The 24,407-nt window shown below is 51.6% G+C and overlaps 10 protein-coding genes across 10 annotated transcripts; 7 read left to right on the forward strand and 3 right to left on the reverse strand.

The window, feature by feature from the left end:
- Window positions 1-618: 618 nt before the first annotated feature.
- Window positions 619-1,775, reverse strand: N7510_011817 (uncharacterized protein; the record flags this gene model as incomplete). The annotated part of the gene is made up of 3 exons (XM_056983741.1): window positions 619-1,004; window positions 1,187-1,335; window positions 1,738-1,775. The coding sequence occupies 3 exons, from the start codon at window positions 1,773-1,775 to the stop codon at window positions 619-621; spliced, it is 573 nt and encodes a 190-aa protein (XP_056829235.1).
- A 39-nt stretch (window positions 1,776-1,814) lies between these two features.
- N7510_011818 (uncharacterized protein) lies at window positions 1,815-3,016 on the forward strand (the record flags this gene model as incomplete). The annotated part of the gene is made up of 4 exons (XM_056983742.1): window positions 1,815-1,976; window positions 2,041-2,171; window positions 2,227-2,924; window positions 2,973-3,016. The coding sequence occupies 4 exons, from the start codon at window positions 1,815-1,817 to the stop codon at window positions 3,014-3,016; spliced, it is 1,035 nt and encodes a 344-aa protein (XP_056829236.1).
- A 1,131-nt stretch (window positions 3,017-4,147) lies between these two features.
- Window positions 4,148-5,967, forward strand: N7510_011819 (uncharacterized protein; the record flags this gene model as incomplete). The annotated part of the gene is made up of 3 exons (XM_056983743.1): window positions 4,148-4,539; window positions 4,591-4,795; window positions 4,849-5,967. The coding sequence occupies 3 exons, from the start codon at window positions 4,148-4,150 to the stop codon at window positions 5,965-5,967; spliced, it is 1,716 nt and encodes a 571-aa protein (XP_056829237.1).
- Window positions 5,968-7,273: 1,306 nt separating this feature from the next.
- On the forward strand, window positions 7,274-9,376 carry N7510_011820 (uncharacterized protein; the record flags this gene model as incomplete). Its single annotated transcript, XM_056983744.1, has 3 exons — window positions 7,274-8,212; window positions 8,288-8,803; window positions 8,852-9,376. The coding sequence occupies 3 exons, from the start codon at window positions 7,274-7,276 to the stop codon at window positions 9,374-9,376; spliced, it is 1,980 nt and encodes a 659-aa protein (XP_056829238.1).
- Window positions 9,377-10,964: 1,588 nt separating this feature from the next.
- Window positions 10,965-11,327, reverse strand: N7510_011821 (uncharacterized protein; the record flags this gene model as incomplete). The annotated part of the gene is made up of 1 exon (XM_056983745.1): window positions 10,965-11,327. The coding sequence occupies one exon, from the start codon at window positions 11,325-11,327 to the stop codon at window positions 10,965-10,967; it is 363 nt and encodes a 120-aa protein (XP_056829239.1).
- Window positions 11,328-12,632: 1,305 nt separating this feature from the next.
- On the forward strand, window positions 12,633-15,080 carry N7510_011822 (uncharacterized protein; the record flags this gene model as incomplete). Its single annotated transcript, XM_056983746.1, has 1 exon — window positions 12,633-15,080. One exon carries the CDS (start codon window positions 12,633-12,635, stop codon window positions 15,078-15,080), a length of 2,448 nt encoding a protein of 815 aa, XP_056829240.1.
- Window positions 15,081-16,500: 1,420 nt separating this feature from the next.
- Window positions 16,501-18,058, forward strand: N7510_011823 (uncharacterized protein; the record flags this gene model as incomplete). Its single annotated transcript, XM_056983747.1, has 2 exons — window positions 16,501-17,153; window positions 17,341-18,058. 2 exons carry the CDS (start codon window positions 16,501-16,503, stop codon window positions 18,056-18,058), a joined length of 1,371 nt encoding a protein of 456 aa, XP_056829241.1.
- A 64-nt stretch (window positions 18,059-18,122) lies between these two features.
- N7510_011824 (uncharacterized protein) lies at window positions 18,123-20,205 on the forward strand (the record flags this gene model as incomplete). Its single annotated transcript, XM_056983748.1, has 2 exons — window positions 18,123-19,234; window positions 19,308-20,205. 2 exons carry the CDS (start codon window positions 18,123-18,125, stop codon window positions 20,203-20,205), a joined length of 2,010 nt encoding a protein of 669 aa, XP_056829242.1.
- A 150-nt stretch (window positions 20,206-20,355) lies between these two features.
- Window positions 20,356-21,123, forward strand: N7510_011825 (uncharacterized protein; the record flags this gene model as incomplete). Its single annotated transcript, XM_056983749.1, has 1 exon — window positions 20,356-21,123. The coding sequence occupies one exon, from the start codon at window positions 20,356-20,358 to the stop codon at window positions 21,121-21,123; it is 768 nt and encodes a 255-aa protein (XP_056829243.1).
- A 45-nt stretch (window positions 21,124-21,168) lies between these two features.
- N7510_011826 (uncharacterized protein) lies at window positions 21,169-21,903 on the reverse strand (the record flags this gene model as incomplete). Its single annotated transcript, XM_056983750.1, has 1 exon — window positions 21,169-21,903. One exon carries the CDS (start codon window positions 21,901-21,903, stop codon window positions 21,169-21,171), a length of 735 nt encoding a protein of 244 aa, XP_056829244.1.
- Window positions 21,904-24,407: the final 2,504 nt, after the last annotated feature.

The following is a 24,407-nucleotide window of genomic DNA, read 5'->3' on the forward strand; positions in this document are numbered from 1 at the left end:
AGAGAATCAAGACAATAACAAAAATGAGCCCCCTCCCGCATTCGCGCTTGAGGATGGGAAAACCCAGTGGGAAACAACCATGCCCGGAGGAACTGAAAGACGCAAGTAACAAATATACGGCGATGTTGAATCGCGCGGGTCAGCAAAGAACCCCCCTGCCTAACGGTCTTCCTTAGCCCCAAATGCCACGCAGGCTATGTGAGATCAGAAATCTGAATGACGACATTGTCCGTAAAACGCTTCATAGCCACCTCGTAGTAAGCCTTCAAAGCGTCATGGATGTCAAAAACCGCTTGATCCTCGTTGCTCAAGTTGTACTCCTTGCCGCACACTGTTCATATCGAAAGCAAAACCATCACGAAGTCCAAGATTCTCAAGTTTGACCATGACTCTTTCCTGGCGGATCGACGATAGAGTGTCAGCATAATAATGATTAACAGTCTGCAATATGCCCCCTCGTTCATCATTCAATATCTTGAGGAGCTGTTCATGCGCTTGATGGTATGCCTCCTGCTCTGTAGGAGACAGGGTTTCCCGAAGCTTCCGTCTCACATCATCGTCCGGCAGAATTTCCGCCAAAACTTGCTCGTTGTAGGAAACAACCGCAGAGGCAGTTTTCTATAGGTATTTGATCGCTATTTTCTCCCACGGGCTGAACTGCTGACGAAATATATTCTGCAGCACAATTTGATTCACGGTCCCGGGTAACTCCGAGCCTCGGGATTCAAGATAGTAACGTCGGATCCAGTCGTATATGTCGTCCGAGTCATCTGCTAGCCTAAGGAACTCAGGATCATTTTCACCTCGAATTGTACGAAACACTTTGGCATGCCCATCTATTGCCATAGACTTGGCAAAATCATCGGCATACTGCCGTAAGTGCATCCGAAGCTTGAGCGGACTTAGTGCTTCCAGGTCGGCACTATAGTTCCCATTCAATGCTTTGTCAACCTCATTCTGATAAGTGGATGAAATACGTGTCAAGGCCCGACTTTGTTGGGCTGCTAATAGGCACAGTTCCCTAGTTACATTGCTCGTCGAACTCGCGGCATTTGAGCACGCCGATCGGTTCCCAATCAGCCTTTCACATCGGAAAAGCTGTTCTTCCGCGCTGATGGGGGCCAAGAGCTCAGAACAATTAAGCCTAGAAATAGGGGCCTTATGTCACTACACAGATTCCTTGGACACGTCACCATACACGTCTGTTCAAACATCGGGTCATCCAGATGGCGGAATCCCCAAAGCTGCACTGTTGGGAGTGCCGCCGACGACGCCTTGTCTGTGATTTCCGGGCCCCCGGATGTAGGCGATGTGCAGCGACTGGAGTCTACTGCCCTGGTTATGGAGAGTTACCACCGTTGAGAGTGAAGTGGCTCCCCACCGGAAAGGTGAAGTCTCGACAGCGAAAAGCTCAGTCAAATCAAAAGGAAAAAGGCATAGTCACTTCAGAAACAGCAAACTCGAAAATATCTCTCGCACAACCGCCAAAAAGAAGCCTGAAGTGCTCAAGTGCCGATTCGATGTCGTCAGATGACATGCATGGCGAGATCATTCCCCGATTCCATTTAAAAACGGACTACCATGCCTTGATCGATTCTTCAGAATACTGTATGTCGTGATAACTACAATGCTTCCACTCCCGGAATCTCACTGTTATAATAGTTAATTCCTGCATATACCCGCAGCTGGCAAAGTCTCTGCGTTTCGGCACCAATGCCAATATATATGAGCTTTCACCTACGGTGTTTCAGCTGGGTCTCACCAGGCCTCTTCATCTTCAACTGGGCTTGATTTGCTTAACACTCAGTCATCGAATGAACCAGACGGGCCACGATCCGGATTCCAAGAAGCTGGAGAAAACCTTCTATCATTACCGAGGTCTCATGATTCGCTCCTTGAGTGACGACGTCAGTATACCAAATAAACGAGATGGAGATACCGTTCTTGCCGGTATTCTCACACTACTGATGGCAGATGTAAGTCCTTCCTGCCTCGAATAATCTTTGTGTATAGATCTAGCTAAGACCTCCTCTTGAACAGGCTCAACAAGGCATCTCGCAAGACTGGCGGTATCATATTGAAGGAGTACGAAAGCTGATAATCCTGCGCGGTGGCATGCACCGTTTGGTTATATCCCCTGGGATACTACCGATTATTCTTTCATTTGCTCAGTCAGTAGACCAATATTCTCGATTTTCAAAGTTATTTAGACTGACAGCCCCCCAGCATTGTGGTAACCGCCGATACCACATCCCCTGCATTCGATATGCTCACCGAGGGGATAGACCCCGAGGAGTTATATCAGTTGGTGAAAAGATACGGAGGCAGTGGATTTGGATTTCAAATGTGTCCCTCTCCACTTTTCGCCGAAATCGTCAAGATCAACCACATCCGGAGTCGAATTCTAAAGCTGGATTGTGCACACAAAGGCGATCTTCAAAAGAACGCATCTGAAGTTCTTCGCCGTGTCTATGACTTTTCACCGACTGTATGGACCGAGTCAAATGAATACCTCACCGAAGACAGCAAACTCATAGTGGATATTCACCAAAGTGCAGTCGCCTTGTACTGCATGTCATCTCTCCAAAGTCTCGGAGTTTTACCACCGGAGCGGTTGCTTAGGAACAACTGTGATATGGAGCGACAGATATTACACGGACTCCTCGAGAAGGCGCTGAGAGAGGGGCCCCATGGATTCACTTTCTGGCCTCTGATGGTCCTCGGCGTGCAAGCAGTGGATGGTAGTCCTACTCTGCGTGCTTTTGTTCGAGAAAACATGATTTCGCTGAGCGCCTCTTCTGGCACATATTCCCCACTCGCAGCAAAGGATATTCTAGAAAGGTTCTGGGCTTCCGGCAGAACGGTATGGGATGCCTGCTTCGATAAACCTTACATTTTTACAACGGTTCTCACGGTGAACCGGGGTCAGTTGCCAAGAAAACCATCTTAAACTTTATTATTAGAATAGGTAGTTGAGATCGAGGGGACTTTGGCTGCCATGCGCGAAAAGCTCTAGCTAGAATTTAGAAACGAGTACTACATTGACGTCACTGTTCGCTTCCAAATACAAACCGAGAGGTTCAAATCTTAAATTTGGAACTGGGGAATGGTAATGCCTCGATATAGCCAATCACATGAGTAAGGCCTTGTGATTCCACGTAGTTTCTAAGCTCCTTCGCCATTAATATTATAGCTCCTCTCATTTCTTGCAAACTCCGTTTCCTGTAATTGCAACTAGGCTGGCAGCGCAGAGTGAACACCTCATTCGAAGGAAAACAAAGTGCAACAAGACTGCCGCGTCACTTAGCTTACATCCACCACCAAGGTTCAAACCTCACCCAAATGTGACATGGCTATGGGCGATGTCGACCCCCTGTTTTCCACACTGAAAGTCTTGGCCTTGAAGATTTCCTTTTCGGGGTTGGGGACGCTGTGGATCACCCTTCTCCACTCTGGAAGTCTTGGCCTTAAAGATTTCCTTTTCGGGGTTGGGGCGCTGTCCATCACCCTTCTCCACTCTGGAAGTCTTGGCCTAGAAGAATTCCCTTTTCGGGTTTGGGGCCAAATATCAAGCTCAGCCTTGATGAGTCCGGGCGCTGCACGCTAGACGTTATAGGCAGGAAGCACGGTCAAATCGTCTTGCAATGACTTTGCCACGCGCATTTGGGTGGCCAAAGAAGCCTTTGATCGCCAATGGGAGATTCGGATTCGCCAGCTTACGGTGCCTATGTTACAGTTAGAATCTTACGCAATGAATTATCATGCTGGGTTGATTCCACAGCCGAGCGCATTATAGAGCCAATCAGTGGATCTGCGCGAACCTGTGCTGTCCTGTTAGGAACATGACGATGCTGGAATTGATTGCGCGATCCACACCCTGAGCTCCAATTTGGGGGCTATGAGCTTCTCAGCCTCGAGAATGGCTCCACTTACTACCGAGGACGAAGTTCCAAATATAATCGAATGGCTATATAAGGTGCTGCGAGCGCAGCACCAGTTTCCGAAAATCAGATTCCCCAAGCAAGATGCATTTCTCTAATCTTTTACTTCTTCTCGCGGCTCCCTCCGCCTTGGCCAAGTGCAGATGTGTAAGTAGGAGTCTGATGGATATTTACATCTGAAGGCCAATTGCTAACACCGTCAAATCATGCAGACTCCAGGCGATGATTGTTGGCCATCGGCCTTGAAGTGGAAGGCCCTCAACAGCACTGTTCAGGGACGTCTTATAGCCAACGAGCCCCTTGCGAAGCCATGCTATGCCGGTGATATAGAGCGCTGTCAAGAGATCAGCGCCAATTACTTGGACTCTTTTACGCTAGAGAAATCTCCGGTAGGATATCAGTATTCCGCCATCGACACTTGCGCTCCGTTGAACTCTTCCAAGCCACTAGCTGGAAAGCCAATGTGCGACCTGGGAAATTCACCAATCTACAGTATCAATGCGACCGGACCTGCTCACGTTGCGGCGGGCATCAAGTTTGCCAAGGAGAACAACGTGCGACTTGTGATAAAGAACACGGGCCATGATGTTCGCTGGCGGTAAGAGACCTCATACCCTAGCTTGCTGGATAGAGACTAATTGAAGCGAAGATCCTCGGGATACGGCAGCCTGTCTATTTGGATGAGAAACGTGAAACCACCACTCAAATTCCAGAAGACATATACATCACCCAACCAATCATGCGCGTGTGGTTGGACGGGAAGCGCAATCACTATCGGTGGTGGATACATTTGGAACGATGTGTATGAATTTGCCGCAAAACAGGGGGTCATTACCGTCGGTGGAGATGATAAGGTAATAATTGGAGCCCCAGGTAATTTGGACTGCACTGATAGTATTGTTATTAGTCTGTGGGTGCTGTCGGAGGCTATATCCAGGCCGCTGGCCACGGCCCTGCTGCTCATGCCTTCGGTCTAGCCACTGATCAGGTGCTTGAATATCAGGTCGTGCTTGCATCGGGCAAGCTAGTCACCGCAAACGCATGTCAAAACCAGGACCTGTTCACTGCTCTCCGCGGCGGTGGCGGTGGCACGTTTGGCGTGGTGATGTCTGCTACCATCAAGGCGCACCCGACGCGCGCGGTTCTCCAGCACTCATTGCAAATCGTCTCTGAGACCAAGAACCAAAGCCGTTTGATAGATGCAGTTGCGGAAGTTGCCTCTAAATTCCCCATTATATCGGACGAAGGCTTTGCCGGCAACGGAGAATTCGTGAAAATTGGGAATGTCTTTTCCTATACCCATAGTTTCGGGGCCTTACTCGAGAAAAACTCCTCCTCTGAGATCGAGCATGCCAAACAGACCATGAACAAGGAAGTCGTGGATACTCTGGGCAAATACAACGGGACTGGACTATACGTGAAGTCGCAGTTTCAACAATACAACACTTTCCAAGACTTCTACGACAGCGGACGCCATTATGAGAGTGCTGCCAAGGGCATTATTCTGGTTTCGCGCTTTTTCGACAAGAAGTCACTGTTGAACCAAGACAAGAACCTGACTACCATGTTTCACACTCTGTTCGGCAAACTCGATTCCGGAATTCAGCCTTCCGGAATCTCACTTACCTTGGCCCTCATCGGCGGTGGCGAAGTATTGAAGCCCCAGCCTTATACGTCCGTCAATCCTGCATGGCGCAAGACTTATATGATCGCCGAACAAGTTGAAGCGGCCCCTCCTGCGAGTGGTATGGAAGGATTGAGAGAGGTCTGGGACCGTGCCACCAACAAGAAGCTAAAGGCGATGAAGGCTATTACTCCTGGCATGGGAACTTACCTGAACGAGGCTGATCCTTATGACCCAGACTGGAAGGAGGCATGGTATGGAGATCAATGGGACGCTTTGAAAACCACCAAAGACAAGTACGACCCCGAAAATGTCTTCTGGTGCTGGCGATGCGTCGGATCTGAGGGCTGGGATGAAATCAAGGGTCCTGCCCTCTGGGGACCATTGTGTGAGACCAAATGATTCTACATATAGAGATTTTGACGGAGGTGTCCACATTATGGAACTTGATTTTGGAAGGAGCACTTATATTTGTGTTGAATTTTTGTGTGTGCATATGCTATAAATGAATGAGACTCAGCTTGGAACGATATATATCTTCAGACATCCAGAATTAAGCAAGAGAATGACCAATTTCATAAATCAAGTCTAATAGACGAACTTCATCTAAACTCAAGTTCAAAGGAAGCGCGATCCATGGTGGCGGCTCATACCAACTGAGCCTGGCCGAAGACCGTGAGCCAGCCAAAGATTCTGAAAGGAAGGTCATCAAGTCCTATGAAGGAGGTTATCCCACGAAGGCAGAAAAACTCCCGGAGGCGCCACAGCCGACAGCTTCGTGAGCGACCACTTCGCCAACAGTGGATTCGTGAAGCGGCACGTCGATTTGGTATTCCAAGAATCATCCTCAGGAACAGGCTCGCGGGCCAGACCTATCGTCCGCAAATAACACAAAATTGACCCAATTGGAAGAGGAATCGTTAAAGAAATGGCTTCTTTCTATGAACGACCGAGGAATTGCTGCCGATCACGCTCTAATACGAGAAATGGCAAATATTCTACTTGCGAAGCGCGGCGAGGACCCTTGCAGACACTTCACGATTCCGTCCAAGGGAGGGGCGCCCGCTTCGGTACGCCCTGATCCATAATGCCTCAAAGGACCGTGCCCAGGGTCCGGACTTCTCTATGCACCCATTGGTCCTAGATCCCTCCGCGCCCCACCTGTATGCCTCTTAGACGGAACCGTGACGCGACGCGTTCGTTCTTATTGTTGATCATCCAATAAATGCACCATATGGATTTGAAATAACCAAAATCGTAAGGACGCCTTTTCTTTTCTATCACTTACATCACTTCTCTATTATAGACTCTATCCCATGCCAACTAGACAGCTAGTCGACCGCCTGTCTACTAAAGCGATCATTCTTCTCCGTCCTGAAGGCTCATCTGATCAATAATAGGAGTAGGGATGGAGCGATTTTGTTACCTTCCAGAATATAAGGTGCTGATTTGCAAGCCCTGCGGGCGTGCTGTGGCACCCACCCATCTTCACACCCACCTCAAAGGTCACCGGAAGGAATGGCCGGGCTTCGACAGTCCTACCGCGGTGTCTCGGCTACACGAACAGCTAAGGGAGTTTCCTTTAGCTGATCCTTTTCAGCAACCAGTACCACTCCCACCCCCAACGTCCTCCGCCTTGCCTAGCCTACCAGTCGAAGATGGACTAGGCTGCAAGCATTGTCCCTTTGTATCTCGCTCAGAGGAGAAGATGCGGAAACACCTACGGACCCATCAGTCTATACCAGCCCGTCGTCTAGGTCGACCACGGAAAACAGCGGACAGCCTAAAACCGGGTCGATCAATCGACCAGACTCTCTGGGAAAAGGTTCATTGCCAGCGCTTCTTTGTCTCTGGCCCCCAGAGTCGATTCTTTCAGGTGGCTCCGCCTCTTGAGCCCGCAAGTAATCAGGTCGATCTTATTTGCGCCCAAGTTTATGAGCAGATCCGGCAGTATGAGGAGAAGGAGACACAGTATAACCAAATCATCACGACGGATCGTGACTATAGTGAATACAGTCCTTGGCTAGAAAAGACTCGATGGCGTGACTACCTCCACGGTTATACCTTCACGGAACTCGCTGCTCTAGCATATATGCCTGATCCTATACAGGAACCTATATTGCAGCTGTGGATGGGAAGCCTAGACACCGTTCTAGACCAGGCGCTCCAGTCAATAGCCGACCACCGGATTAATATGTTTGACCAAGCCCGGATAAATAGCTTCGTGGATGATGCCTACCGCCGACCTAGCCATCGGCCCGTCTTCTATCATCTTACACTATATACGAACCAGCGATATCGACGAATCTGGAAGCGGCTTCTCTGCTTTGTGCATCGCACCGCCCAACCGAGTCAGTCAATCCGACTGGCCCACATCTTGACTAAGGATCAGGTGGACCTTTTGCAGCAAATGGAAGAAGTGAGTCAACAGTTGTATAGACTTACAACTTCCGCCGCCGCCGCCACTCGGATCACCCACATTCCCAGGCCACTACTAGAAGATGCTATCCGAGACGCTTCAGTGGCACTAAACCGCATCTGCCTTCTCTTCTGTATCGCCCTTCTAGACCATGTCTTGCGGAGAGACACGTTTGAGAGTGTGGTCATAGGGTTCTTTGCGATCCTTGGAATCGAAGAAAAGAAGGAAGTCTTTCGAGATGCCCATTAGTATACCCCGATCCTTTCAGGATTCATCAAGGTCGCACAGCTGCTCGTGATCCAGAGAGCCGTTCTAGCCGTGGACGATGGGACAGTTGATGAACCGTCGAGTATCTTAGATGAGATGCGGCAGCGATTCCTGATCTATGGATGCGCTACCCTAGTAGGTTGGGCGCTCCGGCTACGGACCTATGGTAAGAAGATCAAAGTCCGTCAGACCCCGATCCTTCCGGGGCATGTAGACTGGTCCGATGATAATAGCACCCTTACCTATCGGGGCCAGTCCCTTCACATGGTGGATTTCCAACGCTTTGTTCACGATCAGGTTCAGAAACTACAATCGCAGTTGAACCACCTTCTTCTACAAACGATGTCCTCGTCTCCGCCCATCATCCCTAAACTCAACCTATCTGATATCCATGACGACCACGCCAATCGAGCCAGAGGGTGGAACCTCCTTCGAGACCCACGGAACCAGACGCAGCTTGCAGGATATGAGCAATGGGCCTTAGGTCATATTATCTATCACCCGCCGCTCCGACAACGCTTCATCGAGACTAACGAAGGGACTGATCGAGTCGTCTAGAAAAGACAGGAGGCCCAGGACTATCTCAATCAGCTCGATCAGTTTCTCGAACGGCTGCTGTTGGTTTGTCACCTGACCTCTGGCCATCCGGCCCGCGGCACTGAGATCCTGAGCCTTCGACATGTCAACACTGTCCACGGAGACTACCGGGGTGTCTTTGTAGAGAATGGGCTCGTGGGACTCGTGACTGCATATCATAAAGGATATCATATGATCGGTTCTACCTCTCTGATCCACCGATATCTTCCAGAGCGTGCTAGCGAGATCCTCATCTATTATCTCTGGCTGGTTCATCCCTTCCAGCGGCAGCTCCGAACTCTCGCATTTCAGGACATAGCACCAATGTCCCCTTTCCTTTGGCCAGAGGCCAGCGGCTTCACTAGTGTACGACTAAGCAAAGCACTCCGTCGGGGATTCCAGGAGTGCCTTCATATCGACATTACTCTAGCAGACTATCGCCATGTCGCGAATGCGATTTCGCGACGACACCTTCGTATGCGCGGATTCCAGAGAGAATATGAAATCCCCGTGCATCCAGCGGATCTCCAGGCTTCACACACGACCTAGACCTCTAGTATAATGTATGCTCGGCCCCAGAATGAGGCGCCAGGCCACTTAGAAGCAAGACGATGGGAATATCGGGTCGTTAGCCGTGGCTAGCACCACCTGCTCAGGTTTACTGACGGCTCGACTTCTACGAAACGGACCCCAGCCGACCTTGACGCAGATGACCTAAGGATCGATAGTATTGCTCATGAGTGGCGGAAGCACGTCCGTCTTGATAGTATTGCTAGGAAAAACTTCCGGATCTTGGAGGCCGTCTAGGGTACCCCTAAGTCATGAGTACTGTGACAGGTTAGCAAAAGTCACAAGTGGCCCCTAGTGTGATCGAGTCCTAGCGCACGCGTTTTCGGGGGATCGGTCGGGAATAGCATCGGTTCCTTAGTTTCGAAGCGCCAATAGGTAGGAAACGGCGATTCAGCTGAGGAGGCGATGTGCGCGAAGGTTCACCGCCGAAACGCGCGCGGGAGTACATAACGATCGAGATGAGTGACGACGAGGGCGCTTAGCGCATAGCGCGCCGTTTTAGAACCGGGGTTCGAAGGCTCCCCACAACTCTTGTACCCCTAGTTCTCAGATTAGGGTTCCGATAGTAGTTACCCAAGTAATAGCCTCTAGTTGTAGTCTATTATAGACCAAAGCCGGTCCTTTATACTTAGGCGTTATCTAGTAAATATACAAACAAGTACTTCAAGTCGTACGATCGTGAACATCTAGTGCGTGTGACCAGATGTCAGATCAAGAGAGAAAATCAATAAAGAATTCGATTTGAGTACTTAGTCGACAGGAGATCTGAGATGAGAAAAGGAAGAAGAGACAGAGGAAGAGTCTCTATTTATCTACAACAGTCTACGTCCTATGTCACCTGTCAAACGCAGTCTTCAAACGTAGTCTTCAATCGCAGTGATGTCAAACGCGATCTCGTCAAGCGTAGACCCGTTGAGCGCGGTCCTGTCGAGCGCGGCCCTATTAAGATTCTATCAAGTGTGGTCACAATAATAGGGCTTAGCACAAGACGTTTGTAAAATTATATATTTATAAGAACTATGTCATGTGTATCACGTCTAGGCGCTCCCCCGTTTAGAACTGAGGTTTTAACTAGGCGGGCTCTAACCCTAGTTCTAAGGTAGAGCATTCGGTGCGTCGGTGGTAGATTGAGCGCGAGCTTAGATCAACTACTAGGGAATATGCTACATAGGAAAATATCCGATTCCGCTAGCAAAGGATGCCTGACCGTGCTAGTAATACATGAGTAGACCACCGCACACACGTCCCCCAAAATACATTAGTAGACCCCCTGGCTCGTACCCACTAAGTAGTATTCTGTTCCTCTAGCTGCGAAACCCGTTCCACTAGTCTTGGCAATAGAATAATATGCCATTCGACCCCATGGCCTAGCTGCTGGGTCGGAAACCTAGCGGCATCCAACCATAGCAAACTAAGTGCAGGTCGCCACTCATCCGTCTCGTTAATACGACGGGGCGCTAGCGGCCAGGACCCCCGTGGGTCCCTACGACCGACGTCGGATCCGTATACTCGCCGTGGATAGTTGGGTGGACGAGGATAGCGGTTGCCGGCGCTGGCGGCAGGCGCACTAGGGAACGATCCCGGGGGGCATCGCTGGCGTATGACGTGCCTCAAGGGCCGTAAAGAAGCGTTCCGTTGCGTTAGGGAAATCCTGCGAGAGATGCGCTCGCCAGGCAGGATCCGTCGGGTCCTCCCCTAGCTGATAGCAAAGTTGCCAGATCAGCTCATCCGCAGGGCAGGGGCCGATCACCTCGGCCCAGAACGAGTTGTCCGTTGGGGTCGTAGTGTCATTCGGCGAACGTTGGATGCGAGCGCGAAGCGTAATAGGGGCGACCGGCTGTAGTAATGCCGGCACTTGCTCCGCAGCATATTGACCCTTCGAGGCGTCGAGCACCGCGCACCACCGTGCAGGGCCGGATGGGGTCGACATCGTTAGTCGATAGTCTCGTCTAGAGGGGATAGAAAAGTCGCAAAAGTAGAAGGGAACTCGGAGCGGCGATATGTGAGAGAGAAAGAGAGAGAGAGAAGAAGGAGTAGGTGAAAGAATAGGGGAGGTCAGGGAATAGAAGGAGGAAGGAAGAGGCTAAGGAGCAGACGGGACAGAGGCTTTTAAGCCTAGGACCACGCGGGAGTGAATGCTAGGCCGTCGTGAATAGGAGAGATGAATAGGAGAGATGAATAGGAGAGTAAATAAGAGAGATAATGAGATGTGAGACAATGAGATGTGAGATAATGAGATAGTGGGAGAGTGAATATAGGAGCTGAAGGAGAGTTGAATAAGAGTTCAATGAGAGAGATGAATAAGGGGGTAAATAGGAAAAGTGAATAAGAGAAGTGAATAAGAGAAGTGAATGAGAGAAGTGAATGAGAGAAGTGAATGAGAGAAGTGAATGAGAGAAGTGAATGAGAGAAGTGAATGAGAGAAGTGAGTGAGAGATAGTAGTGAATGTCTCTAGTATTCTTTATGTTAGAGTACTTATATCAAGAATTTCATAGGGTAGTCCGTCTGCGCACGGACTACATATACTAACCCGATTAGCATTAGTTCCCGCATTCCTAGAGATAAGGTTATATTAGTGTTATATCAAACCGACTTGAATATATTCCACGCTATTCACGTTTTCCTTCATAACTCAACAACCATAATAGCTATAGAGCCCAGATTTGGACATAGGACTCAAATTAGGACACCCTATACCCTAGAGGTAATGTCACTGCGGTCGTCGGGGGGGGCCCAGTGACATTCCCCCCGTCCCCATTGGTCCAAACCCTCCCCGGTGCGTGCCCCCCGGCCCCTAGCGTCCCGTGCCCCGAACCCGACCAACCAACGACCCACCCCTTACACTGGACTATATGCCACTATCGATGTTTCCCTTTTCCCTTTGGCTTCTTTGGCTTTTACTTGCTTTTTACTCCCTCTTCCTCCCCTCACTCGGTGCCTAGATCGATCGTGACCTTGACGCGCTCTCGACGCGTCGTAGCGTAGGAGATGACCACGATGCCGCGTCTCACGCACCACCACAACACACAACGTCGTCAATCTGTCGCCGCTACCGCATATACAGACGCGTGTCGTAGTTGGAGCAGTTGCTAGTTCCGTTCTCCTCTCTTCTTCTCTCCTCTGGTTCCTCTACCATCTACTCATCGTCCTTTTTTTTTCTTTCCCCCTCCATTCTGACCCCCCCCCCCCCCCCCCCTTTTGGCCGCTCCCTCCCTACGCCACTGGTTCACAACTATGGACCTATTCGCCTGGAATCAGACCTACCGCATCTGGGTTTGTAAGACCTGCGAGCATGGCGTTCCGCCGCGAGGGATCTCAGGCCACCTCGGCTCGAAGAACCATCGCGACCACATAACTGCGAGAACGGGCAAGCAACGAGCCGCGGCCGCCCAAGAGGCCTGGTCCGTCGACCCGTGGGACCCTCACGTCGAACCATTCCGCCCCCCGCCGCCGGACTCCCTCCCTCTCCCAGAGCTCCCTGTCTACATGGGCTGGGGCTGCCTAGAGGACGGATGCGATTCGTACGCGGTACGGACCCCACAATCGATGCGACAACATCGATATCGAGACCATGGCATCCGCTGTCGTCTAGGGCGCCCTGACCCCTCGAAACCGTCGCAGCAGCCAGCCCTACGTCCCGTCAGCTGCCAACGATTCTTCCCAACGGGCCGGGGGAGTAGCTATTTCATTGTGACGCCTACTGTGCAGGTCCAGCGGGCTCGGCACGTCCTCGAGATGAGCGAGGCGGAGTTCGTACAGACGCAGGTGGCGGACGCGCTCCAGCGCTCCGATAGGCTCACGCGGGCCGACGAGGAGGTCGCGCCTACGCATAGCGACCCGACCGAGTACTCGCCGTGGCTCGAGCTCACGCGGTGGCCGGAGTACGTTCGTGGGCACGCCTTCCGCGATCTGGCTATGCTCGCCGCCCTACCCGATCCTACGGCGGAGCCGATCCTCCAGGCCGTTGAGCAGAGCGTCCAACGGCTAGTCCAGGCGGCGTTCGACTCTATTACTAGCTACCGCATCAACGAATTCGACCAGGTAAAGATCAATAGCTTCCTCCAGCGACAGGGCGTCTGGGACCGCCCCATCCACATCCGCCTCCGTCCTAAGACGTACCGCCGGTATCAGCAGATCTGGGTACGGCTAATTAGCTTCGTCATTCGGACTAGCCGGCCTAACCAGGCTATCGATCTAAAGCACCAGCCTACTACGCGGCAGCTCGAAGCTGTCGACCGGATCGACCAGTTTGCCCAGCAGCTCTTAGGCCTAGAGATCGAGAACGGCCTAGAGTCCCTAGACGCAGTAGAGTCCCCAGCCCAGGAACTCGGCCCGTCAAGTGGGCCCAAGGGCACCCGTAAGAGCTCCCCCGCCCAGCGAGCCATGGCCCAGCTCGACCGTGCATGCCTCGATCTCTCGATCGCGCTCCTCGACCACGAGCTCCGGGGCGATCTCTTCGAAAGCCCCCTAATCGGGTTTATGGCAACGATCGGGGTCGATGTACCGAACCAGACGTACCGCGACCCATCGAGCTACACCGGGCACCTGTCTGGCTTAGTTAAGATATCGCAGATGCTTGTAGCCCAGCGGGCTGTACAGCTCGCGGACGACGGCGAGGTTGAGCATCCGGGCGACGCACTCGACCGCATGCGGGAGCGCTTCCTTATGTTCGGGGTTCACGCCCCCTTTGGGTGGATCACCCGGCTCCGGGCCTACGGCAAGAAGATCCAGAACACGACGACTAGTATAGGGTATATCAACTGGAACGACGACCACGACGCCTTAAGCTATCGGGAGCTCCACCTAACTATGGATGGCCTTCGACGATTCGTCCGCGTAGAGGTCGAGCTCGCACAGTACGACCTCGAACGACTCTTCCTCCTTAGCGAGGACGACGAGCGAGAGGGGGTAGTACCGGAGCTCCCGCTACATCGGCTCGCCGACGATCCGGTGAATAATAAGCGGGGGTGGAATTTCCTCCAGGACCCACGCAATCAGGCCATCCTGCCAACCACGGGCCAGCAGTGGCTCCTACAACGCGTTCTTATGAGCGAGTCGCTCCGCAAGGAGTTCACCGAGGTACAGCGGTCGGACTCGAGCGTGATCTGGCGCCCACATGCCGTGAAGGAATATCTCAAGCTTGTCGATCGATTCCTACAGCGGCTCCTCTTACTCGTATTTATGACCGGAGGACAGCCACCACGAGGGACGGAGTTGCTAGCTCTTCGGCACCGGAACACACCAGAAGGGCGACACCGAAACATCTTTATTGAGCATGGCCTAGTGAGTACGGTCACGGCCTATTCTAAATCACAGCGCGTCACAAACACGACGAAGCTCATCCATCGCTATCTCCCCCAGGCCGTTAGTGAACTTCTCGTGTACTATCTGTGGCTGATCCTCCCATTCACAGAGGCGGTGACTATGCTTTCACAGGGGAAAGATCGAATGAACCAGTCCCCTTTCCTATGGCCGTACGACAAGGGGCACTGGGATCCCGCCCGCCTTGGGATCATCCTCAAGCAAGAAGCAGCAGCGCAGCTCCAGACCCGGATTAACGTACTGTCTTGGCGGCACGTCGCGATTGGGATCTCTCGTATGCATCTTAAGTGCGGTGGATTTAAGCGCGATTACGGAGTGGAGGATCAAGTAGTCGACCAGCAGGCTGGGCACGGGTCGTAGATGGCGGCTACAGTATACGCGCGGGGGTTGCAGGAAGCGCCTGGAGTGATCGAGGGCCGACGGGTCCGGTTCCGTGGGATTAGCCGTGAGTGGCATACGTTTCTTGGCTTTGCAAGGCCACTTAGTCGCAAACGCAGTTATAGCGAACTCGACGTAGGGGGAGAGGCCCTACAGCGAAAACGTAGACGGGAGTGGATCACGTTCGAGCTAAGTGGTGATGAACGGTAGGCCAGGATCTGATGTAATACCAATTTCAAACGTCTATAGATATTCAACATACGCTTGTGATAAAGTCTAGAACTGAGATCTACTTTGTATAGCATAGTGTAGTGTAGTATGGCAATAATAGCACGATCGAATCGTCTTGAGTCTACAAATATATGTAATATATAACGAGCCAGCATATATATCTAGCATAACAACACATATCGAACACACACTCACTCGCCACGTACTAAGATCTAGTTTATATATTATAGTTTGGGCGATTATAAAATGATTCAATTGTCTTATTATGCGAATGGCTAGATTTAGAATAAGGTAGTATCTTAAAGTGGTTGGATCAAGAAATTAGTAGGGTGGTACGCCGTCCTTACGGACTACATATACTAACCTAATTCGGCTTAGTTCCCGCACTTACGCGTATAAGGTTGCGTTAGCGCAATATCAAAACGACTCTATAAGTACATCACGCTTTTGACGTTTTCCTTCATAACTCGACCACTATAGCAGCTACAGAGCCTAGATTTGGATATCGGACTTATATTCGGACACCCTAGCCAACGGGGGTATAAGGTACGGGCACCATCCCATATTGGGCTAAGGCCTTAACTATGGGATCGATTTTGGCGCTAAGGGGCCGATACCTAATGCTTTCGCCGAGTCGCCCGAATGCCTTCCCAGCCCTACCCCATGGGGGTTACTGGGACGTTTATGGGTCCAGTAGGATTACGTAAGCTTAGGGTTTCCTTAACTATGGGACGGCCGACCAACGCCCCAGTAGACATTAAATCAACGTCCCAGTAGAGCTTTTGTCGGCGCCCAACGCTCACAATTGGTGATGTTTGAGTTCATTGGTTCCCACATTTTATTCCCAAATTTCAGGCCCCAATCGCCCCATGAAAGGGTGGTTGCAGGGATTCGAAATCAGGTAAATATTTTGATGGGGGGCGACCGGCGGCTAGCAGAACGCTTCATCGACCATGAGAGGTCAACCACCAACCAGCGATCCCCAACATCCCAGTCCAGAGTTTGAGCTGAAAATTCAGGGGTCGCATTCAGGGGGTCTCCCATATATCCCAGCTGATTTTAAGCGCCATCCGATTTGAATTCAACACCCGTCATTGATAGCATCCACTAGAAGATATACGTCCATCACACACACTTGAGATATATATACGCATCTCGCATCCAACATACCATGGCAGAGTCCATCAATGCCAACACGTTTTTCCAGCCCAACAACGAGCTTGGAGTCGCCATTTGCCGGCGATGCGAGTACGCCGTTAGACCCAGAGAGATTATTCGCCATTTAACGAAGCCCAAGGGCGCGCATGTTATCCCCCACAGCGTCGCAGAAGAGGTACTTACACAGATCGTGAATACATGGCCCAACGTCCGCGATGAACCCACCAACTTACCACAGTCCGTTGGGAAGCTAATTCCCGGGCTGACTATCTACAATGATGGGATCTTATGTACGTTTTGCGGGTACGTTTGCCGTACAATGGAGAGCATCCGGAAGCACTGGCGGACCCAGCATGGGTTTTCGCCATATGACCATAGTCGGAAGCCCCGGCCATCTGAAGTCCCAGCTGGCCAAGACGCCCGGGATCAGGCGATGCGACGCGTCGTGTGCCAGCGGGTTTTTTACCGGAGGCTTGGATCGCATTACATTCACGTCCGACAACCCGGACCCAACTATGAACCCGCACGCCCGCCACCCCAGGCTAATGTGGTCAATGAACTCATCCAGCAGCTCGAACAGACGTACGTTGACTCGCAGGCCCCGGACGACCGTACGATCCAGGCCGGCCCGCTCGATGAGGCGAACCCGTGGCTCCGACGGACGCAGTGGGCCGTGTATTTACAAGGTGTGTATTGATTCGTGCGTCGTTGGGTAGGCTAGTGGAGAGAGAGACCATCTTAGAACTGGGGTTTTAAGGAATGAGCTTAAAACCTGGGTTCTAAGATGGGGCCCACGCCCCAGCTTTGATAGTCGATCGATTAATCCCCAATTTGACTAACTAACGGCTCGTAGGCATCCCCCCCGCGATATACTACAGTCCATCAAGACCCCCCCAGAGGACGCCCAGGGCCCAGAAGGGGCGATGCGGGCCATCTGGGACGCCATAGACGGGGTCGCGCGGATCAGCCAGCGCATCACCAAGCAGACGGGCCATCTGATTCGTGTCGAGGCTGCTCGTACGGAGAAAGACCAGAGCCCGCACGAACCATTACAGGCATATATGGATGAGGAGCAGATCCAGCGGCATGTCGAGCCGTGGCAGCAGATCTTGATGTTTTTCGCTCGCACCCAGGTTGAGCACGATTGGCCGAGCCCGCCGTACCGATTCACCCCCCGCCAGCGACGGGCATGGCAGGCATTATGGCGGCATGCGCAGGACACGCGTGGGAGCCCCGACCCATTCGACCATCCGAGCCAGACCCAGAGCCAGGGAGACGGTGGCGACGATCCATACCAGATGACTCCGATCCAGACCGCATGTATGGACTTTTGCATTGAACTATTGAACCAGCGGGCTAGCGCGGAAGAGTACGAATGTGCCTTGATATGCGCATTAGCCGTGCTTGGCCAGGGCCGTGATCGATGGCGCGACGCGGACAGTTATCCCCCAATTTTGTCCAAAACAATCAAGATCAGTCGATTCATGGTATTACACAAGGCGTTGCGTTTGGATCCGAATGCCAAGCAGATTTTACAATACATGCGTGACCGTCATGAAGTAGGTAAGTAAGAATCGCGATGGATGACTTCGTGCATAGGTTGGCTCGATGGCTCGATGCTTGATTGATTGACCGATGTTAGGTACGTGGTCGATCGAAAGCCCGATGGACGATCCCGAATATATATATTCCGGCCAGCACGACGAAGGGTATGACAGCGATCGGAGCCCACGAGAACCATCGAGCAGCCCCGCGTTCGAACCCACACATCGCCAGCCCGAGCCCATGCAATTCAGTCAGCAGCAGCGACGGAAACCGCGTCCGTTTCGCGAGTGGTTGCGATTGTTGACGGACACATTCATGGTGCGCGGGACGCATAGTCCGATGCAGTGGATGCTCGATTTGCGCACGTACGGCTTACGCATCCATTATAGCAGTACGGCCACCGGCCACGTGAGCTGGTCCGGCCAGGACGAGTTGCTATACAAGGAAATCCACTTCACCATGGGTGATTTCCGGGGGTTTACTCACGGGTTGGTCGGCTCCGTACGCCAGCTACTACACCACGAGCTATTGATTGGCGACGCCGCGAGCGCACCCGCCATCCCATGGGCGCAGCTCATGGACGACCCCACGCAGGCCAAGCCTGGGTGGTGCTTTTTAAACGACAGTCGCACCCCGTGGCCCATCGACGGGGCCCAATGGCTCGCCCGCCGGATCCAGCGCGAGCCCCGATTACAACAGCGATTTGTCGACGGGCCCGAGCGTCGATTCCGGATGCGTGCCATCGAACAGTACATGCAGAGCGTGGTCCAGTTCCGTGAGAAGCTCGCCATCGTTTGTCACATCACCGCGGGCCAGCCCGGCCGTGCACCCGAGCTATTGAGTGTCCGCCATCGCAACACGGAAGGGGCCCATCGCAACGTATTCATCGAGGATGGACTGGTCGTATTCGCGACGAAGTACCACAAGGGGTTTTATGCGAGCAACGACGCGAAGATCATCCATCGGTACTTGCCGCGCGCGGTCGGGGAGCTGGTGGTATGGTATTTATGGTTAGTGTTACCATTTGTGGAACGATTACAGGCGTACCAGCACGAGGCTCGTGGTACGGCTCGCGAGACGATTCAGGGTCTGCAGTCCCGTGCCGCATACATCTGGGCGCCCGACCCAACGAGTGGGCGTGAGTGGACGTCGGAGCGATTACGGGAGGCGTTGAAGCGCGAGACGACGATTGGGCTGAATGGGTAAGCTATATGAGTTGTTGATGGCTTGACGGCCCAGCTTGATGGCCCAGCTTGATGGCTAACTACTGAATAGGTACGCATTGACTTTGCCCGCGTACCGGAATATCGCCATTGGGATCAGCCGGCGGTATTTACGGGTATCCAGCGTTTTCCCCCAGAATGTCCAGGACGACGGGACCAAGGTGCCAGCGCATGACGACGATGAACCCGAGGATCACATCGCGGATTTACAAGCCGCGCATTCATCCCATGTGGCGGGCATGATTTATGGCCGCGAGATCACCGAGCAGGCTGGGACGACGGCGCACCGACGGGAGATGTTCCGATTATCCAGCACGGATTGGCATCGGTTTTTAGGGTTCGAGAGCGCCGAGGACGGCTTGGCCAGGGTGCTTGGCAAGCGCAAGCAGGGCCCATGGGAGGCCGAGGCGGACGACCATCGACGTCAGCGCCGATGGCAGCTCCACGAGGCCAATATGACGGAGGCATTGCAGCGGATGACCAACGACGACCAGAGCCAGTTCCGCGGCGTCCAGGGGCCCGCGATGCAGGCGATCCAGCATGGGGTGAGCCCCGTGGTCGTGGTGATGCCGACGGGCGGGGGCAAGAGCATGTTGTTCATGTTACCGGCATGGGTCAGCGGCGGGCTGACGGTGGTCGTCGTCCCATTGATTGCTTTACGCCAGGACTTGCAGCAGCGATGCGCGGTGGCCGGCATCTCGTGCGTGGAATGGGAGAGCCGGCGGCCGCCCGACGAGGCGGCCATTGTACTCGTCACGCCCGAATCCGCGTTGAGTGAGGATTTCATCACGTTTTTGAACCGACAGCAGGTATGTCCCCCCGCGATCCGAGACCCCAGCCGGCGCCCCCAGTTTAGAACCGGGGTTGTAAGGATGCGTTCGAACCCCGGTTTTAAAACGGGGGCCCAGGGATTAGGGTTGATGTCCCCATGTCCCACCGTCACCAACTGAGATGCCCCCCGCGCCCGCAGCTTATAAGCTGGGTTTTAAGAGGTCAGCAGAGGTCCGCTTAAAACCCAGGTTATAAGGTCGGGCCCGCGCATCGGGCTTGAGGTTGGCATCGACGGAGCGTGGGATCCATGCTGATGTTCGTCCCAGGTCATGAAACGGTTAGACCGCATTGTGATTGATGAATGCCACATCGTATTGAATCAGCAGCGCGATTTCCGGCCCATGATGCAGCAGCTCGGACGATTGATGATCGCGCGGACGCAGGTGGTTTTGTTGACAGCGACATTGCCCCCCAGCTTAGAGGACCGATTATGGCAACGCATGCGATGGTCCCAGGAGCAGGTCAGCTTATTCCGTGGTCGAACCAGCCGGACCAACGTAGCATATCGTTTGTGGCGTCCGATGATCGAGCGGGAGTATAAGGGGCCATATCGTTGGATCCAGATGGATCATATCGCAGCATTCATCCGGGACCGCATCCGACGATCGCGGGGCGGGCGCACCATTGTGTACGCGCATATCGTCGAACATGTCACAACGGTGGCGGAGATACTTGGGTGCGAGGCGTATTACCATGACCAGGTGGATAAGGCGGGCGTGTTGGAGCGGTTTCGCAGTATGCCCCACGGAGTGGTCGTGGCGACGAGTGCATTGGGGATGGGAGTCGACATCCCCGACATCCGCAGCATCATCCATTTGGGGCGACCACGAACGTTGCTGGATTACGCGCAGGAGAGCGGGCGCGCGGGTCGGGACGGTCAGGCGAGCGAAGCGATCATCATCCAGCCCGACGGGGTTGATACCCCCCGCCGTGGATGCAGGACACGCCGTCCGCAGAGCAGCAGCGGGTGGATGCATACATGTCAGCCAGTCCATGCCGGCGGGTCGTTTTGGACGGGTATTTGGATGGCGTGGTAGATGGATACCAGCGATCCCATTGTGGGGATCACGATTATAGTTCGGTCACCAGTGAGGCACGATGTGATGGGTGCGACCCCGATTGGCAGGTGATGGAAGAGCAGGAATCCAGCGAAGCTGCCAGTCCGAGAACCAGCCCAGAAGCCAGCCCAGAAGCCAGCCCAGAAGCCAGCCCAGAAGCCAGCCCAGAAGCCAGCCCAGAAGCCAGCCCAGAAGCCAGCCCAGAAGCCAGCCCAGAAGCCAGCGAGAGGGCCAGCAGTGTTGATTCCGAGAGCTTACAGTCACAGGCACCATGGGAGAGCCCCATTCATGATCACATACAGACCATGGCGGCCGGCACAGCATCCAGTCATCACAGGCAGACCATAGCAGCCAGCACAGCATCCAGTCATCACAGGCAGACCATGGCAGCCAGCACAGCATCCAGTCATCACAGGCAGACCATGGCAGCCAGCGCAGAATCCAATGACCACAGAGGTATTCCATTTGGGGTCCGGCAACAGTTCCAGCAGCAGGAAATTGATCGCGCACGCATGTCCGAGCAGCATCAGCAGGCGCGGCAGCAGGAACTGACAGACGAAGAGTTTTTAATGCAGCAGGCGCGGGAATGGCAGGATCGTTGTTGGATTTGTACGCAGGAAGGCCGGAATGCTGAGCACGAATTATACCATTGTCCCCAGCCCAGTAGCCAGCAGGCGCGGGATTGGATGATTCGAGTCCGGCGGCGGGTCCAGTACGCACGATATACCAGTTGTTTCCAATGTGGGATGCCACAGACATTATGCTCCGGGTGGTCCAGTGGGGAATGCGCGCACCGCGGATTATTATACGCGATGGTTGGGATGATGTTGTTTGGAGGCCCCAAGCAGGAGCAGGTCCAGCGATTATGGGAGCAGCGATTAGCTGAGCAGGGGGTGAGTGCACAGGATGAGCCGCAGGTGACAGCGTTTTTAGGGCAACGCAGTACCCAGGGGTGGGAGAAGCATACGGAGTTAGTTCGTGCATTCATATGGTTGCGGCGGATATATCATGAGGTTGGGATGTAGGAGGGAGGGTTTAGTCGAGAGATATATATCCACGATCCGAATTTCCAAGCCAGTTTGGAGGCAGATTCGGTAGCCGATTTTTATTTTGGAGGTCCAGCAGGCCAGTTTAAATACCAGGCCATATTACACACCCGGTTGGACACCAAGTAAGACAACCAGATTCGGGTGTTATAGTTGTATCAATTCCATTCAGGGTTAGGCAATTGTTTAGTAGTATGCCATAGTAGGAGTCAGTATCATAATTATTAGAGCCATAATTCATAAGTCGAGAGTAAGATATATCATTATGAATCCAAATATATAGATCCATATTCCCATTTTGATTACTCAGTGATTGATAGGGATCATAATGGTTAGGGAGATAGATGATAGAGAGGGGATTATATGGAGTATCATCATTTAGATTGAAAGCAAGATTAATCAGAAATAGAATGGTTAGGGTGATAGATGATAGAGGGGATTATATAGAGTTAGACATTTCGATAGATAGGAAGATCAAGTAGAAATACAATGGTTAGGGAGATAGATGATGGGGAGAGGATTATATAGAGTATAACATTTCGATAGATAGGAAGATCAAGCAGAGATACAATGGTTAGGGAGATAGATGATGGGAGAGGATTATATAGAATATAACATTTCGATAGATAGGAAGATCAAGCAGAGATAGAATGGTTAGGGAGATAGATGATAGGGGAGGATTATATAGAGTATAACATTTCAATAGATAGGAAGATCAAGTAGAAATACAATGGTTAGGGAGATAGATAATAGGAAAGGGATTATAGAGAGTATCATCATCTTAATAGTAAGTAAGATTAAGCAGCAATATAATAGTTAGGGAGATAGATGATCAGGAGGGGATTATAGAGAGTATCATAGTTGAGATAGATAGAAAGATTAATTCAAAATAGAATGGTTAGGGAGATAGATGATAGGGATTATAGAGAGTATTATAGTTCACATAGTATGTAAGATTCAGTAGAAATATCATATAAGGGAGATAGATAATAGAGGGGATTATAGAGAGTATTATAGTTTAGATAGTCAGTAAGATTCAGTACAAATATAATGGTTAGGGAGATAGATGATAGGGAGAGGATTATATAGAGTATAACTATTTAGATTGATAGGAAGATTCAGTAGAAATGTAATAGTTAGGGAGATAGATGATTTCGAAGGGAATTCATGGATATCATTATTTAGATCGTAAGTTAGATTTAGTAGAAATATGATGGTTAGGGTGATGGATGATTTTGAAGGGGATTTATTAAGGATATAATTGGATTAGTGTTTTATGATTGAGGAGGAGGTTTATAGAGAGTATAATGATTTTGTTTGAAGGGGGAATTATAGGGAATATAATGGTTAGGGTCATAGATGACTAGGGATAAGAATTTGATATATAGGGAGAGTAGAAGGGGGAGAGTAGAAGGGGGAGAGTAGAAGGGGGAGAGTAGAAGGATTTTGGTTCGATAGGGAGTTAGTATCTGAAAATTTGATGTTATTGATTAGATGATGAGTTCGATTTAATAATCTGATAGGAAGATTCATGATGGTATTCATAGATTAAGATTTTTATTTGGATTTATGGAGGAGAGAGGGGAGATGAATTTTATTATTAATGGTATTCGTTATTTCGAAAGCGACTTAGTATTAGTGTTATTAATGATAGGGATTTGTATAGAATGTTTTAGGAGGGGTTTCATTTATTTAGATATTAAGTCGAAGAAGGTAAGGGCGAAAGTCAGAGATTGATTGTGGTTAGGGTGATCGGAAAGAGAGAGATTCAAGGTGGTTAGGGTTTGAAATGATGGGGGAGTAGGAGTAAGAGGGATAGGAGGAGTTTCAGTATAGGTGATGATCGATATAAGCCATATTCGAGTTAGCGTTAGAGGTGATAAGCTAAGCGAGTCACGTTAGAGTTAGAGTTAGAGGTGATGAGCGAAACGAATCACATTAGAGTATTAGAGGTGATGAGCAAAGCGAGTCACATTAGAGTTAGAGTATTAGAGGTGATGAGCGAAGCGAGTCACGTTAGAGTTAGAGTTAGAGGTGATGAGCGAAGCGAGTCACGTTAGAGTTAGAGTTAGAGGTGATGAGCGAAGCGAGTCACGTTAGAGTTAGAGTTAGAGGTGATGAGCGAAGCGAATCACGTTAGAGAGTTAGAGTTAGGGTAGCCCGTACCGGTTAGGACACCGCTATTAGGGTTAGGGTTAGGGTTGTTAGGGTTAGGTG

The sequence above is a fragment of the Penicillium lagena genome (genome assembly GCF_028827675.1).
Source record: "Penicillium lagena strain IBT 129212 chromosome Unknown utg000008l_segment0_segment0, whole genome shotgun sequence".
Classification (NCBI taxonomy): domain Eukaryota; kingdom Fungi; phylum Ascomycota; class Eurotiomycetes; order Eurotiales; family Aspergillaceae; genus Penicillium; species Penicillium lagena.